We start from the raw sequence: 15893 nt of genomic DNA, 5'->3' as shown, positions 1-15893 counted from the left end.
TGGCTGTCTCATCAGAGACTGCAGCAGATCAAACAGTGAAACACACACACACACACACACACTAACACCACCAAATCTAACCTCAATAAAAAATATGACAAATACTTGAGGAACCAAACAGACAAGTTATCTGGTTCTGTTTGGTTCACATTTGCTGGTTCATCTGAGGCACCTTAGTTTATGTAGGAGAGGGAGCTAGTGAAGGGCCAGAAAGGGCAACAAAGGGCCCACTATAATGCTGGATAAGCAAAGGGTTAGCCAAAATTAGAGAACAAATGAAATAAAAATATACACTTACTGCCTGTGTCACCTCAAATCCAAAACATTCAGAAACTGAGACTATTTTCCCCACAGGAATGAGCGTAAAATGGATTAATCTGCCCCAAAACCATGATGAGGAGGAGAGGGAGGCCGTGCAGTCTGACCTACTTACCACCACAAAGCAGGGGACCAATTTTTTTGTAAGTTGTGGCCTATAATGCCAGTAGGTAACTTGGAAGGTATAGGAAGCACTGTTCTTAAACCCATTAGGGCCCATATCACCACCCAAGTGCATCTTTAGTGTAACCACCTAGAACCTGGGTATCATGGTGACATGTAGCTAACTTTAAACCACGCAACAAATGGCAAAGCTTGAAGGTGGTACGTGGTGGGGTTTGAACCTATGTGTGGATGTCTGCTCGATCCCACCACCACCACCTTTTCCACTATGCCACTGCCTCCCTAACTAACTAACACAGACACCTTGCTGCTGGGTCAGTGTAGTGCAGTGGTGCAGTAGTGGTGGGGCTGTAGCCAACCCAGACACTCACCCATCCAAACACCGGTTCTTCAACACCCTCACATGTTTAATTTACACGTTTTTGTTAATACATGACCGAAAAAATATTATAATTAATGAAATTTGTGTGATTGGTTTGCTTATACACAATTTGGACCACATCCCACATCCCGCCTATCATCTAGTGTTTTTATGAGAATTACAAGTTTGTTTTACGCGAATTTTGAAATACGCGATGTCTCTTGGAATGCATCTATTGTGTAAATCAAGAGTCACGTGTACTTCAAACACTGAACAGCTAGTTAGTCCCTCCTCACTCATCCATACATTTCTTTACACCCCAGTCTCTTCAAAACTCTCATGTTTACCTCAATACTTCACACACAGAACAGCTGGCTAGTCACTCTTCACACACCCATACACTGCCTGCTTACACACACTCTCTTTAGCCTCTTCAGTACTGGGGCACATTTTTATCTTGAGTTTCAAGTAGTTTTAGGTATGATTTGACGATTTTATTGGCATTAGGAAGGGTCTATGGAGGTCAGAAGATTAATGGCCAAAGTCTTCACTATTTTGATCCCCACATGAGTTTCCAAAGCTGTTTAAAATCACCAAATAGTAAGCAAAATGAATATGAAAATGTTTCATGGTACTGAAGAGGTTAACATCCCCATTTTAACCTTAACCCCTTTACTACCAGAACGTATCTTTATATTCATTCTGGTGACTATTTGGTGATTTTACACAGCTTCAGAAACTTATGTGGGGATTAAAATAGTGAAGACTGTGGCCATTAATCTTCTGACCTCCACAGATCCTTCCTGATGTCAATAAAATGGTCTAATGTTCCACAAATCTCAAGGTAAAAATATGTCTCAGTACTGAAGGGGTTAATACTTCAAACAATGATCTGCTGGCTGTCTTACCCACCCCACTGTCTCGCTTCTCTAAAGACATGAAGGAAATACTTAGAAACTTTTAAAATAGTAATAAACAACAGCCTTTACTTTGTCCTCTGATATTTGAATTCAGTAACTATGAGAACCTAAATCCGGCAATCAAAGCAATTAATGGCTCAATATTTTGTTCTGTTAGAATATGGAAGTGTTCGTTGACTGAGGCTTCACTGCACTAAAACACTGAACAACACATGAATTATCACAACCTCCTAACAGCAACTTCAGACATCCAACCCAAGCAACCTAACCTAACCACACCAGTACATGTATCACCACAATCTCCTACCAGCAACTTCAGATGTCCAACTCAAACCTTAGACTAGCCACACCTACATATGTATCACCAAAAACCTCTTACTAGCAACTTCAGACGACTTAACCAAACCAACCTTACAGTAACAACACACAGAGCCACTACATCCAGCACCACACAGGCCCTCTTGGCAGCCACACCCAACCCACTTAACACACACCTAACTCATCTAACCTAGCCCAACCCAGTTCATCTCATCTAATTCCATCCTAAACACCTTCTAACCTAACCTAATTTAACCTACCTTAACCCAACCTAACTTAACTTCCATCTTATGTAAACTGACCCAATCTGATCTTAAGCAAACTTTTATCTAAGCCAACCTAACCTAACCTAACCCAATGTAGGAAAATCCAATCCAACTACCTAAATTTAACCTAACCTAACCCAGCCCAAACTCTGGAACTCTCTCAAAGTGTTTGTATTTCCAACTTCCTATGACTTGAGTTCATTTAAGAGGGAGGTTTCAAGACATTTATCCATCTTTTGGTTAACTCTCTCACACCTGCTTGGGGACTGGCAACTCAATGGGGGCCTCTTTACCAATCTCTTTCTTGCACCTGGCTAGTTTTCCCCTCTTATAAATACACGATAAAACAAGAACTGCAGCCAAACTCACCGGCAATGACCCCAACCAGGAACACACAGAGCCAACCAGACCAGGCATCGTGTCCACTTTTGATCCAGTCCCACACACTCTCCTCCTTCTTCTTGGCAATGTAGCGGTGCCTCATGCGGTCCCTGGCAATGTCCCGCTGCCAATCCGTGGTGTGGAAGTCGTCATACTGCCCAATGCCCTGAAATTCCTGCTCCTCTGCGTCCAGGGCTGCGAGGTTGGCTGTCGAGCTGTTTGTTGTAACTGTTGGGGTGTACGTCAGCTTAGGTTAGGCTGGGTTAGTGAGGTTTCCAAGTGTGTGTGTGTGTGTGTGTGTGTGTGTGTGTGTGTGTGTGTGTGTGTGTGTGTGTGTGTGTGTGTGTGTGTGTACTACTACTACTACTGCTGTTGGTTCTATTATTCACCTTTCAAATAGTTAGGCTAAGCTAGATTCACTACTACTACTACTACTTTCAACGGTTTGATATGATAGCTTTGACCAAGACAAGTTAGGTAAAGTTAGCGATTAAATTACTACTAATACTGATGTTACTACCACTACTACTACTACTACTTTCAACCATGATATGACAGCTTAAGTCAAATTAAGTTAAGTAAATTTAACAACTACTACTAATACTACAACTACAACTACTACAACAACTATTACTACTATTCTGTCACCTATCTGTTATATTAGAACCCAGGGATATAGAAACACTGCTACACTTCCCCCCCCTCTCTCTCTCTATCAAACTAAGGCTATTTCCAAGGCAGCTTATAGATATACACTAATACTGATGCGCTGAGTGTCACAATGGTACTGGTGGACATAATGTGTTGATAGGCAGTCCTTCACCAATACAGGGGGGAGAGAGAGAGAGAGAGAGAGAGAGAGAGAGAGAGAGAGAGAGAGAGAGAGAGAGAGAGAGAGAGAGAGAGAGAGAGAGAGAGAGAGAGAGAGAGAGTAATCATATTAATTTCAAATCATGTGTTTTTAAGGATGTGAGCCATGCACACACGCACGCACAAACATCCTTGCTCGCTCACTCACACACACACACATTCACACACACACACACACACTGAAGGCTATGACTCTACCAACCCTGGAACAGAGAAGGGAGAGAGGGGATCTGATACAAGTATATAAATTGATCAACAGAATGGACCAAGTGGATAATGAGAAACTAATCCTGAGAGAAGAATATGACATTAGAAGCACAAGATCGCATAGTAAAACACTGAGGAAGGGAAGATGTCTGAGAGATGTTAAAAAATATAGTTTCCCGCGAAGACGTGTTGAGACGTGGAACAGTCTGAGTAGAGAAGTGGTGTCAGCAACGAGTGTGCATAGTTTTAAAGAGAAATTGGATAATTGTAGATATGGAGACGGGGCCACACGAGCATAAAGCCCAGGCCCTGTAAAACTACAACTAGGTAAATACACACACACACACACACACACACACACACACACACACACACACACACACACACACACAGTGATTGAAAAACATGCAGAGATAATATATTAAGTAGAATATATATAAATCAAATAGAAAAACCCCACACAGAATAATAATAATAATCATAATAATAATAATAATAATAGTAATATCTTTAAAGTAAATCACTGCCACTACTACTACTACTACTACTACTACTACTACTACTAACAGCCTAAGATAAAAATAAATAAATAAATAAATAAATGAATAAGATATAATAATGAATAAATAAGGGAAAACAAACAAAACAAGCAAACAAGCAAAGAAAGAAAGCCTCCAAATGCCATGCAAACAAACAAACATACATACAAAAAAATAAAAAAAATGAGAGAGAGAGAGAGAGAGAGAGAGAGAGAGAGAGAGAGAGAGAGAGAGAGAGAGAGAGAGAGAGAGAGAGAGAGAGAGAGAGAGAGAGACTTACCATTTCCACCAGCAAAGGAAACGTAACCTATTTTAAAGAGAGGAGGAGGAGGAGGAGGAGGAGGAGGAGGAGGAGGAGGAGGAGGAGGAGGAGGAGGAGGAGGAGGAGGAGGAGGAGGAGGAGGTGAATTTTAAAGAAAGAAAAAAGAGAAAGAAAAGAGAAAGAAAAGAGAGAGAGAGAGAGAGAGAGAGAGAGAGAGAGAGAGAGAGAGAGAGAGAGAGAGAGAGAGAGAGAGAGAGAGAGAGAGAGAGAGAGAGAGAAAATAAATATCAGTTACGTAAAAAAGGATAAAAAAAAAACACACACACACACACACTTTATAAACTATCTACTAAATAAAAACAGACAGACAGACGGACAGACATAACTTAATTCAAACTTCAATACTAACTTTGCAAATCTAGTCATGTAAACAAACATTCTTACTACTACTACTACTACTACTACTACAGGAGGAGGAGAAGCTGAGAGTACTGGTTAATTCTAGCATCAGGGAGGTGGACTGAATTGTGGTGACAGACTGAGAATACTGGTTAACTCTTGCATCAGGGAGGTGGACAGAATAGTGGTGACAGACTGAGAATACTGGTTAACTCTTGCATCAGGGAGGTGGACAGAATAGTGGTGACAGACTGAGAATACTGGTTAACTCTTGCATCAGGGAGGTGGACAGAATACTGATTAACTATTGCATCAGGGAGGTGGACAGAATAGTGGTGAAGGACTGAGAATACTGGTTAACTCTTGCATCAGGGAGGTGGACAGAATACTGGTTAACTCTTGCATCAGGGAGGTGGACAGAATAGTGGTGAAGGACTGGGAATACTGGTTAACTCTTGCATCAGGGAGGTGGACAGAATAGTGGTGAAGGACTGGGAATACTGGTTAACTCTTGCATCAGGGAGGTGGACAGGATAGTGGTGAAGGACTGGGAATACTGGTTAACTCTTGCATCAGGGAGGTGGACAGAATAGTGGTGAAGGACTGGGAATACTGGTTAACTCTTGCATCAGGGAGGTGAACAGAATAGTGGTGGTAGACTGAGAAAACTGGTGTCATTTCAACTAGAGCCTTTCAAAATGTATCTCCATATTAGTGACATAGAAATCTTATTAATCTGTCACTAGAACTTTGAAAACACCCTTAAAAACCAAACCATGTCACTTCAACTAATGCCATTTGAAAACTGTGGAGTTGTACCCAGGAATGTCTTGATATCACGTAGTGCCACAGACTGACTAAATAAATAATGACGGTGTTCTGCTGTCGTATTATTTAGCGGACACACACACACACACACACATTTCACTGTCACTTGTTTGTCACCATTAATAACAAAGTGTGGTAATAATAGTAATAAATTCACTCATTCTTGGTAACACTGCTCGACTTATGCACTCTCTCTCTCTCTCTCTGTTTTGGAAGGTGCGACAAACTAAGACTGCATTTCCAGCAAAACTGAGTCCACATTATCAGTGAGTGAGAGTGAGTGAGTGAGTGAGAGCAGCAGTGTCCCGTGTCATCATAGCCTGAGTCACTGCCACACTGTTTAGGGCACACAGCATGCCACACCGCTGTTATGATAAGCAGGGAAGCAATGCCACAACTATAATGAACAAATAAATAAATAAATAGACTAATAATGAAAAAAAGATTGCAAAATAAAATAGAAATAAATAGATTTTTTAATAGTATAATGTAAGTAGCATGAAATACAGGTATATATAAGAAACTACTTCTATTACTACTACTACTATTTTACTATTACTGCAACACACGATTAAAAAATAAATAAAAAAGAGGAAAAAGGAAAGAAAATCTCCATACTGCGAACAATTACTAAAATAAAAATATATAAAGACACTATGTATGTCTATCTAGCGTGCATTGAGTGTGCTAACCCCTTCAGTACTGGGAACACATTTTTACCTTGAGATTTGTGTACGATTAGGCCATTTTATTGACATCAGGGAGGGTCTATGGAGGTCAGAAGATTAGTGGCCACAGTCTTCACTATTTTAATCCCCACATGAGTTTCTGAAGCTGTATAAAATCACCAAATAGTCACCAGAATGAATGTGGAAACAAGTCACAGTACTCAAAGGCTTAATACCATGTGGGGTTTACACGGGAATTTCTGGGCTAAAGGGGATACTTTTTGTGGTACCTCCTATCTCAAAGCCCACCCGCTAGGAAACCACTGCCCCGAGTGAGGAAGCCCTACCTACACTCAGACCGTGGACAGGATTCGAATCCGTGTGCTTGGAGACCCCTCGGACCCCAAAGCACGCATGGTTCCACTGTACCAAGACGCATTGCCATATTTAATTAACTGTTCAATTCTATCCTGTGACACCCTCAGGGATGCCTAGGGCCCCAATGAACTCTGGCCACCACATTCTATCTTAAGTTATCTCCGCAAGGTCTCCCCAACATTCATCACCCACTTCTCATTTCATTGTCCTGAGCCACGTCTCCCTTGGCCTTCCTCTACCCCTTCTTCCAGGTGCCATCCATTCTGGTGTACCACGCACCAGTCATGTCTTCTATACACATGTCCCAGCCACCTCCTCTTGACAGCCTCACATATTCACCAACAGGTTGTATCCTTGTTATTTTCATGTCCACCCTAACCAAAACAAACCAGAAGGAAACCATGCCACCAATACCTCAACCATTGCATTTGTACTTCCTGTTATTGAGGAAAAGGAAGAAAAAAGATGCATTTCCATATTCATTCTGGTTACTATTTGGTGATCTTATACAGCTTTGGAATCTTATGTGGGGGATTTGAATAGTGAAGACTGTGGCCATTAATCTTCTGACCTCCATAGACACTTCCTTATGTTAATAAAACTGTCTAATCGTACACAAATCTCAAGGTAAAAACGTGTTGAAGTACTGAAGGGGTTAAGGCAGGTTTACAGGTGGCAGTTTGGTCATGACCCTTGCTTGCTTCCCTCACCACCAAACACCACAGCTTGAGTCACCCCAGCACAGTATAAGGAGGAGTGAATCAAGGTGTCACATTCCCTGGAGGTGAGAACCCAGTGCCTCTCAGACTGCCATCCTTCTAGCCACACTCACACTCTGCCAGCTGCCACCAGACACATCACAGCACAGCACAAGGCAGTGTAGTGTGTGAGTGACTGGTGCCTGGTGTGTTAGGTCCACATTCACAAACGCTTTCCTCTCTCACCAAGACAATTTTCCAAGGTCAGAGATGAGAGAAAGAAATAACACAAACAATGAAAACACTCCCCAAACAAAACCTGCTAATCTTGATCCTGATCTTGACAAAAAATAATGAAAGCAATATCGAAAAAAAAAAAAAAAAAAAAAAAGTCAATTCGGACTAAATGAGACGAGACAAATATCACCACCATCGCCACCATCACCACCACCACCATCACCACCACCACCACCTTAAACCAAAGAAGAAAAACAACACTAACTGGCTCACCCCATCACCTCCCCCCCCCCAAACTCACTCTGGTGTGCTGGTCCCGCCTCATCCATGTCTTCAAACTGTACTGGGCTGTCCAAGGTGTCAGGGGGGTGGTCTCTGCTGGGTCCCGGGGTGGCCACCTGGGGGAGGGAGGGATAGGGTTTAAAGTGGTGGTGGTGGTGGTTCAAATGAAGAAGAGAATGAAAAAAGAGAAGACGAAGACGAAGAAGAAGAAGAAGTAGTAGTAGTAGTAGTAGTAGTAGTAGTAGTAGTAGTAGTAGTAGTAGTAGTAGTAGTAGTAGTAGTAGTAGTAGTTTGGTGGTAGTGGTGGCAGTTGTGGTATTAGTAGTAGTAGTAGTAGTAGTAGTAGTAGTAGTAGTAGTAGTAGTAGTAGTAGTAGTAGTAGTAGTAGTAGTAGTAGTAGTAGATTTGATATGTATTATAAAAAACAAGCATGCATACACGCACACACACACACACACACACACACACATGCGCCCAGTAGCTCAGTGGTTAGAGCGCTGGCTTCACAAGCCAGGGGACCGGGTTCGATTCCCCGGCCGGGTGGAGATATTTGGGTGTGTCTCCTTCCACGTGTAGTCCCTGTTCACCTAGCAGTGAGTAGGTACAGGATGTAAATCGAGGAGTTGTGACCTTGTTGTCCTGGTGTGTGGTGTGTGCCTGGTCTCAGGCCTATCCGAAGATCGGAAATAATGAGCTCTGAGCTCGTTCCCTAGGGTAACGTCTGGCTGTCTCGTCAGAGACTGCAGCAGATCAAACAGTGAAACACACACAGGATTAAAGAGTTACATAAATACATTTCCTGATAACAGAGAGTCAAAATGAGAGAAGAGAGAGAGAAAGAAACAGCCTGGAGTATCTTTGTCCTTCAACTTTCCTTCACACATCACAACTAAAGGAGGAAAACTATCAATTCTGGCAAAACAAATGAATATGAGAGAGGGGCCATCAAAACACCACCACCACCACCACAACCACCTGAAAGCAAATATATAAACAAGAAAAGGTCACGACGAAACTTATGCTAGGAGTCTGAAGTGTAAATATGAACTTAATGCAAAGATCTTGTGATGGAGGTGGGAAAAAAATTGAAAAAATAGAGAGATACCTGGAACTATAAGGGAGATATGATACTGAATATATAAAACAGCAATGCACTACAAGACCTTCATATGTGGCCACTAAAATCCCTGAAAGTCATGAACTATTTGAACACAGTTATTGCATAGACTGATAAAGCACATTACATCAATATAAGTGGCAATACAGCATTGAAAGATAATGTTGAAATAATCCTGCTTAACTTCCATTGCGGCAGTTCCATTTTACCCTTCCTTCCCTGAATGTAGCGCCTGTTGTCTTACATCCTTCAGTACCATTAACACTCTTCCTTACTCACTCTGCTTACTAGTTGGTGGTTTTATACAGCTTCAGAAACTTATGTGTGGGATTAAAATAGTGGAGAGTGTGGCCATTAATCTTCTGACCTCCATAGCCTCTTCCTAATGTCAATATAATGGTCTAATCATACACAAATCTCAAGGGAAAATGTGCTGCAGTATTGAAGGGGTTAATACCTGCTATGAGGCAATTTTCACTCCCTCCCTTCAGTTTCTGCTCCCACCAGGAAAAAATCTGCAGAAATTGGCAGCGTACGCCTCCTTAGGCTGTGTTTACACCAAGCGAGTTGAGTCAAACCAGTCAAGAGCGTCACTCAATGGGATTAATTTTGACTGATCTTCATTTACCCACACTGCGGCAATCCAAGTCAAGTGAGTGCAGTGAGTGACCTGTCTGACTCATGGAGGATTGATGCATGTTCCCTCACTGAAGTAGAAGTTCTGTTGTGGCTTTGTCGTCGCAGATGTAAGAGAAAATTAATCTGAATGCATGAACTGAGCACCAAGAGGCCAGATTTCTTAAGCTTCTGTCTCTTATTCCCAGACCTAGTGAACTATCCAGCACCAACCTCCCTCCACAGAGCAGCTACGACATCACCATCCCGGTGGCTGCAATCACTGGGATCATAATAGCAGGCTGCTCTCATAAGAACAAAAGAAAAGAGGGAAGCTGCAAGAGGCTGCCAGGCTTATACAAGGCAGTCCCTATGTGTTCAAAGCTTTTCTTTTTTTTTATGTAGGGAAGAGTGCCATCCAAGAGCAAAAAAAAGAAAAGATAAAAAAAAAAGGCTCACTTGAGTGCTGGCTCTCTAAAAAGTGGAAAACGTCAGCCAAAATTAGGGGAGCAAATGCCTCGATACCTCCCTCTTAAAAGAACACAAGTCGTAGGAATTTGGAAATACAGATGCAGGGAGGGAGTTCCAGAGTTACCTAATTCCATCTATCATCCCTGTCCATAAATTTATCTAATCTTCTTTTAATCTCTTCAGCACTGGGATGCATTTTTTACCTTGAGATATGTGTATGATTAGACCATTTTAGTGACATTAGGAAGCGTCTATGGAGGTCACAAGATTAATGGCCACAGTCTTCACTATCTTAATCCCCCACATAAGTTTCTAAGGCGTATAAAATCACCAAATAGTAAGCAGAGTGAATATGGAAACACATCATGGTACTGAAGGGATTAAAGCTCCCTATTGACTCAGCCCTGACTACATGCCCACTGAGACCATTCCACTCACCAACTACTCTGTCGGAAAATTAGTTTCTACCCATTTCTTTCCTAAACCTCAATTTTTCAAGTTTAAACCCATTATTTCTGGTTCTGTCCCCGCTACTGATCCTAAGAACTTCGCTCATGTCCCCTTTGTTAAAAACCTTATACCACTTCAATACTTCTATCAGGTCTCCTCTTAACCTACGTCTCTAAGGAATGCAGATAGAGTTTCCTTTGTCTTGCTTCAAAGAGAATATCCCTCATTCCCTGTAACTTTTTAGTCATCCTCCTTTGCACTGACTCCAACAGAGCTATGTCCTTCCTAAAATGTGGTGACCAGAATAGTACCGCAGAGTCAAGATGTGGCCAAACCAGCGCCAAGTATAATTTTAGTATTACTTCGAGACTCCTGCTTTTAACTGCTCAAACTAAGTTGATTAGAAATTCTACTTGCATGATGCTCACACCACGACAGACTCGCTGTGACTGATGTACAAAACTGGTCCAGCCCTGTGTGACGCAATGCAACATGAAGCAACTTGACTCTTCCAGTGTGGACAGTTTCTTCAAAGCTCCACACAAAGCAATGTTAAACTGGAGCGGCGATTCATGATGTGTGATGAATCGCCTTGACTTGACGCGACTTGACCTGCTTGGTGTAAACGTAGCCTTACGAACACTAACCTAACCTGCCATTACTTAGGTCAGGTTAGGCAATGCAGGATTAAATTAGTGCCACTCAGGATAGACAACTGACTTCAGGGTATTTTCTAAAGCATCAAAGACACCACCCATCATAACAACATCACCAATAACTCACACTTAATTTTGGTGGTGAGATGTGACAACTTTTTTTTGGAGAGGCATGTTTCTTTATACCATGTTGGGTTTTCACAGGAATTTCTGGGCTAAAGGAGATACTTTTTGTGGTACCTCCTATCTCAAAGCCCACCCGCTAGGAAACCATTGCCCCGAGTGAGGAAGCCCAACCTACACTCATGTGTTTACCTAGTTGTAGTTTTACAGGGCCTGGGCTTTATGCTCGTGTGGCCCCGTCTCCATATCTACACTTATCCTATTTTTCTTTAAAACTATGCACACTCGTTGCTGACACCACTTCCTCATTCAAACTGTTCCAAGTCACAACACATCCTTGCGGGAAACTATATTTTTTAACATCTCTGACATCTTCCCTTCTTCAGTTTCTGACTATGCAATCTTGTGCTTCTAATGTCATATTCTTCTCTCAGGATTAGTTTCTCATTATCCACTTGATCCATTCCGTTGATCAATTTATAAACTTGTATCAGATCCCCTCTCTCTGTGTGTGTGTGTGTGTGTCTGTGTGTGTGTGTGTGTGTGTGTCTTACCGAGGAGTGAGAGGGCTGGGAGAGTGCCTGGTAATTGGGGTGCCTGCTGTGAGAGGTCGCGCCGCCTGTCATGGCCCCATGTCGTGTCAAGGGCCTAGATTCCATGACGGACGGGCTGGAGGGAGAACCAAACCTGGAAGACAACAGTGGTGGTGGTGGTGGTGGTGGTGGTGGTGGTGGTGGTAGTAGTAGTAGTAGTAGTAGTAGTAGTGGTGGTGGTGGTGGTGGTGGTGGTGGTGGTGGTGGTGGTGGTGGTGATGAAGAAGAAGAAGAAGGAGTAGTAGTAGTAGTAGTAGTAGTAGTAGTAGTAGTAGTAGTAGTAGTAGTAGTAGTAGTAGTAGTAGTAGCAGCAGCAGCAGCAGCAGTAGTAGCAGTAGCAGCAGTTGTATTAGTAGTAGTAGCAGTAATAGAAGTTGCAGTAGTAGTAGTAGAAGAAGAAGAAGAAGAAGAAGAAGAAGAAGAAGAAGAAGAAGAAGCAGTAGTAGTAGAAGTAATAGATATAGAAGAAGAAGAAGAAGAAGAAGAAGTAGCAGCAGTAGTAGAACAAGGGAATCTGATTAGTTAACACAGCCTAGATACGCAAAACCGATTTAATTCCGGTCTCAGCCTTCAAACCCGTCCCTAACCTAACCTAACCTAACTTAACCTGCCATACGGTAACCTGACCTTACCTAACACAAAACCACGGGACCTTCAGCTTTACCTTTCGTGCCCCTACCCCCTTTAAACCCCCGAATCCCACAGCCCCTTCAAAGGATACAGTTCTTATTTTGCAGGGAGCATAAGATGTCACCAGAAATGCGACGAATTAGAGGGAATAGTGAGAAAAATAACACGTAGTTAGTTTAATAATTATCAAAGAAAAAATATATAATCTCCCTCTCTCACAGACACACACACACAAAAAAAAAAAAAAACCAGAGCACTTTTCAACACAGCACACCCAAAAGTCACATAGTCCCGTGACATCTCAATTAACCTCTTCCTGTGTCTCTTTCTCCTCTCCCATCCCTCTCTCCCCCTCTTCCGGACCCTCGCCCCCTGCCCCTTAATACCATCTTCAGCAGCAGGGTGGAAGGACAGCAGGTGAGGCAGTAGAAGCAGAAATAAGCAGACAGTTTTCCTCTCGTCCTCCTTGCGTCACCTCTCTTCCAGTGCCCGAGCCTCGTCTGAGATGATTAAGCTTGCTGTCTTGCTGGTGTCATATTTCCTTATTTCCTGTATTCTGCCCCTTGTTTAAGCCACACAGAGGGATTTATAAGGTGTTTTGCTTCTTTTTTATTCAGTTTAGGGTATCTAAGAGCCCCAAAGTATTCCAAAATAGGTGAAATAAGGTTTTTCAAAGGGCTTCTGCGTCTCCTCAAGGCCGGGAGAATTGTAGGAACATAACAAAGAAAGAGAAAATGAAAGTGTTTTAAGAGTGACTATTCTATATTAGAGAGAGAGAGAGAGAGAGAGAGAGAGAGAGAGAGAGAGAGAGAGATTTGATTAATTTATTGCACCGTATTGTCAGGCAAATGTATAAAAGGTGGCTTGTAAGTAACACCCTCGTGACAGGACATAATTTGAGAGAGAGAGAGAGAGAGAGAGAGAGAGAGTTGGAAGTGATTATTTTGTCGCCTGTAATCTATCTTTCAAGGATCAAATTAATCAACGGGATACCATCAACAGACTATTAAATTTCTCAAAAAAAAAAAAAAAAAAAAAACACGTACTTGGATGGAAATACAATGAAAAATGCTTGTTCATAATATTGTAATTAGCAAACTAGACTATCGCAGTCATTCACGCACTTTCTAATGGACATGCTAATGGTCTGTTGAAGGCACAATTACTTATGACAAAGCTTCTCTTCTGCTCTACCTCCCCGAATCCCCGTGACACAACTGCTTGACTCCTAACACTTAATGACACTTACTGCAGTTCGATTTGGTGAACCTAAAGACATTATCATTTACTTTGACTAATAACCCTATTCAGAAACGATAACTATTTCCAAAGGCTCTAATTGAAGATACTCATGTTTTTAAGGGTATTTTTATGGTTTTGGTGATGGATTAGCAAGATTTCTAATTGATCATAAGGAGAAACTGTCTTGAAAACCCATCTAGTTGTCTAAAGGGGACTTGAAAAATTGTCGTGGTGAAAAGGCAAGGCGTAGGTGCATCCGTAGCTTACACCTTGATATCCCTGGCTATGTGTGGGTCTGAAATTAAGAGGTATATATATTGTTAAGCAACACGGCAGGGTTCTTTGAGCACTGAGCCTCCTTGGAAATGAGTTTTTAGTCTATAGAGCATTTGAAAAGATTGCTCCACGATTACATGATGATCGATCGAGCTTACCTGTCAATGCCAAGAAATGTGATATCTTGAGAGAGAGAGAGAGAGAGAGAGAGAGAGAGAGAGAGAGAGAGAGAGAGAGATTACGTTAAGGAAAGATAAAGGGTTCTTTTATTCTATATTACATTTTTGAGATTCATTTTTAATTTTGCACTCGTAAATGAATGAATAAACTAATAAATAAATAGTTTCTCTCTCTCTCTCTCATTCTCGCGCTGTACCTAATACCGATATATAAATGTGTGTGTGTGTGTGTGTGTTCACTGTTTGATCTGGTGCAGTCTCTGACGAGACAGCCAGACGTTACCCTACGGAACGAGCTCAGAGCTCACCTCATTATTTTCGATCTTGGGATAGGCCTGAGACCAGGCACACACCACACACCGGGACAACAAGGTCACAACTCCCCGATTTACATCCCGTACCTACTCACTGCCACTGCTAGGTGAACAGGGGCTACACGTGAAAGGAGACACACCTAAATATCTCCACCCGGCCGGGGAATCGAACTCCGGTCCTCTGGCTTGTGAAGCCAGCGCTCTAACCACTGAGCTACCGGGTGTGTGTGTGTGTGTGTGTGTAAGTATTTACCTAGTTGTATTTACCTAGCTGTAGTTCTACAGGGCCTGGGCTTTATGCTCGTGTGGTCCCGTCTCCATATCTACACTTATCCAATTTTTCTTTAAAACTATGCACACTCGTTGCTGACACCACTTCCTCACTCAAACTGTTCCAAGTCTCAACACATCTTTGTGGGAAACTATATTTTTTAACATCTCTCAGACATCGTCCCTTCCTTAGTTTCTTACTATGCGATCTTGTGCTTCTAATGTCATATTCTTCTCTCAGGATTAGTTTCTCATTATCCACTTGATCCATTCCGTTAATCAATTTATAAACTTGTATCAGATCCCTCTCTCTTCTCTGTTCCAGGGTTGGTAGATCCATAGCCTTTAGTCTCTCCTCATATGTCATCCCTTTAAATTCTGGAACCATTCTTGTAGCCATTTTTTGTAGTCTCTCCAACTTCCTTATGTGTTTCTTTTATGAGGGGTCCACACAACTCCTGCATATTCCAATCTGGGTCTTATTATAGTACTTATCAATTTCTTCATCATTTCTTTGTCCATGTAGTGAAATGCTAATCCAATATTCCTTAGCAAATTATGTCTCTGAAAATTCTATCAATATGGCTTACCGGTTGACTGTTTTCTTCCATCGTCACTCCCAAGTCCTTTTCCTTTTTTCCTTTTTCTAGTTCTACTCCATCTCCCATCTTGTAGATTCCCACTGGTCGTCTTTCACTCTTTCCTATTTCCATGACATGGCTTTTATCTACATTGAATTCCATCTCCCATTTTTTACTCCATTTCCAGATCTTGTTTAAGTCTTCCTGCAATATTTCACAATCCTCCTTTTGCTTTATAACTCTGCACAGTGTGTGTGTGTGTGTGTGTGTGTGTGTGTGTGTGTGTGTGTGTTTTCACGGCCGTCTGTTGGTCACCCAGCC

At 42.0% G+C, this 15893-nt stretch overlaps 1 protein-coding gene across 1 annotated transcript in view; it reads right to left on the bottom strand.

Moving 5' to 3' along the window:
- The window catches only part of LOC123500347 (H(+)/Cl(-) exchange transporter 4-like), a 40138-nt gene extending 26889 nt beyond the window's left edge, over window positions 1-13249 (bottom strand). The window contains 4 exon segments of the mRNA XM_045249050.1: window positions 2676-2915; window positions 8075-8171; window positions 12042-12174; window positions 13097-13249. Coding sequence (XP_045104985.1) covers window positions 2676-2915; window positions 8075-8171; window positions 12042-12146 — 442 coding nt within the window. The 5' untranslated portion in view covers window positions 12147-12174; window positions 13097-13249.
- Between the last annotated feature and the right edge of the window lie 2644 nt (window positions 13250-15893).

The sequence above is a fragment of the Portunus trituberculatus genome, unplaced genomic scaffold, assembly GCF_017591435.1.
Source record: "Portunus trituberculatus isolate SZX2019 unplaced genomic scaffold, ASM1759143v1 PGA_scaffold_205__4_contigs__length_1045770, whole genome shotgun sequence".
NCBI classification, from domain to species: Eukaryota; Metazoa; Arthropoda; class Malacostraca; order Decapoda; family Portunidae; genus Portunus; species Portunus trituberculatus.
This window is presented reverse-complemented; position numbering and strand designations above follow the sequence as displayed.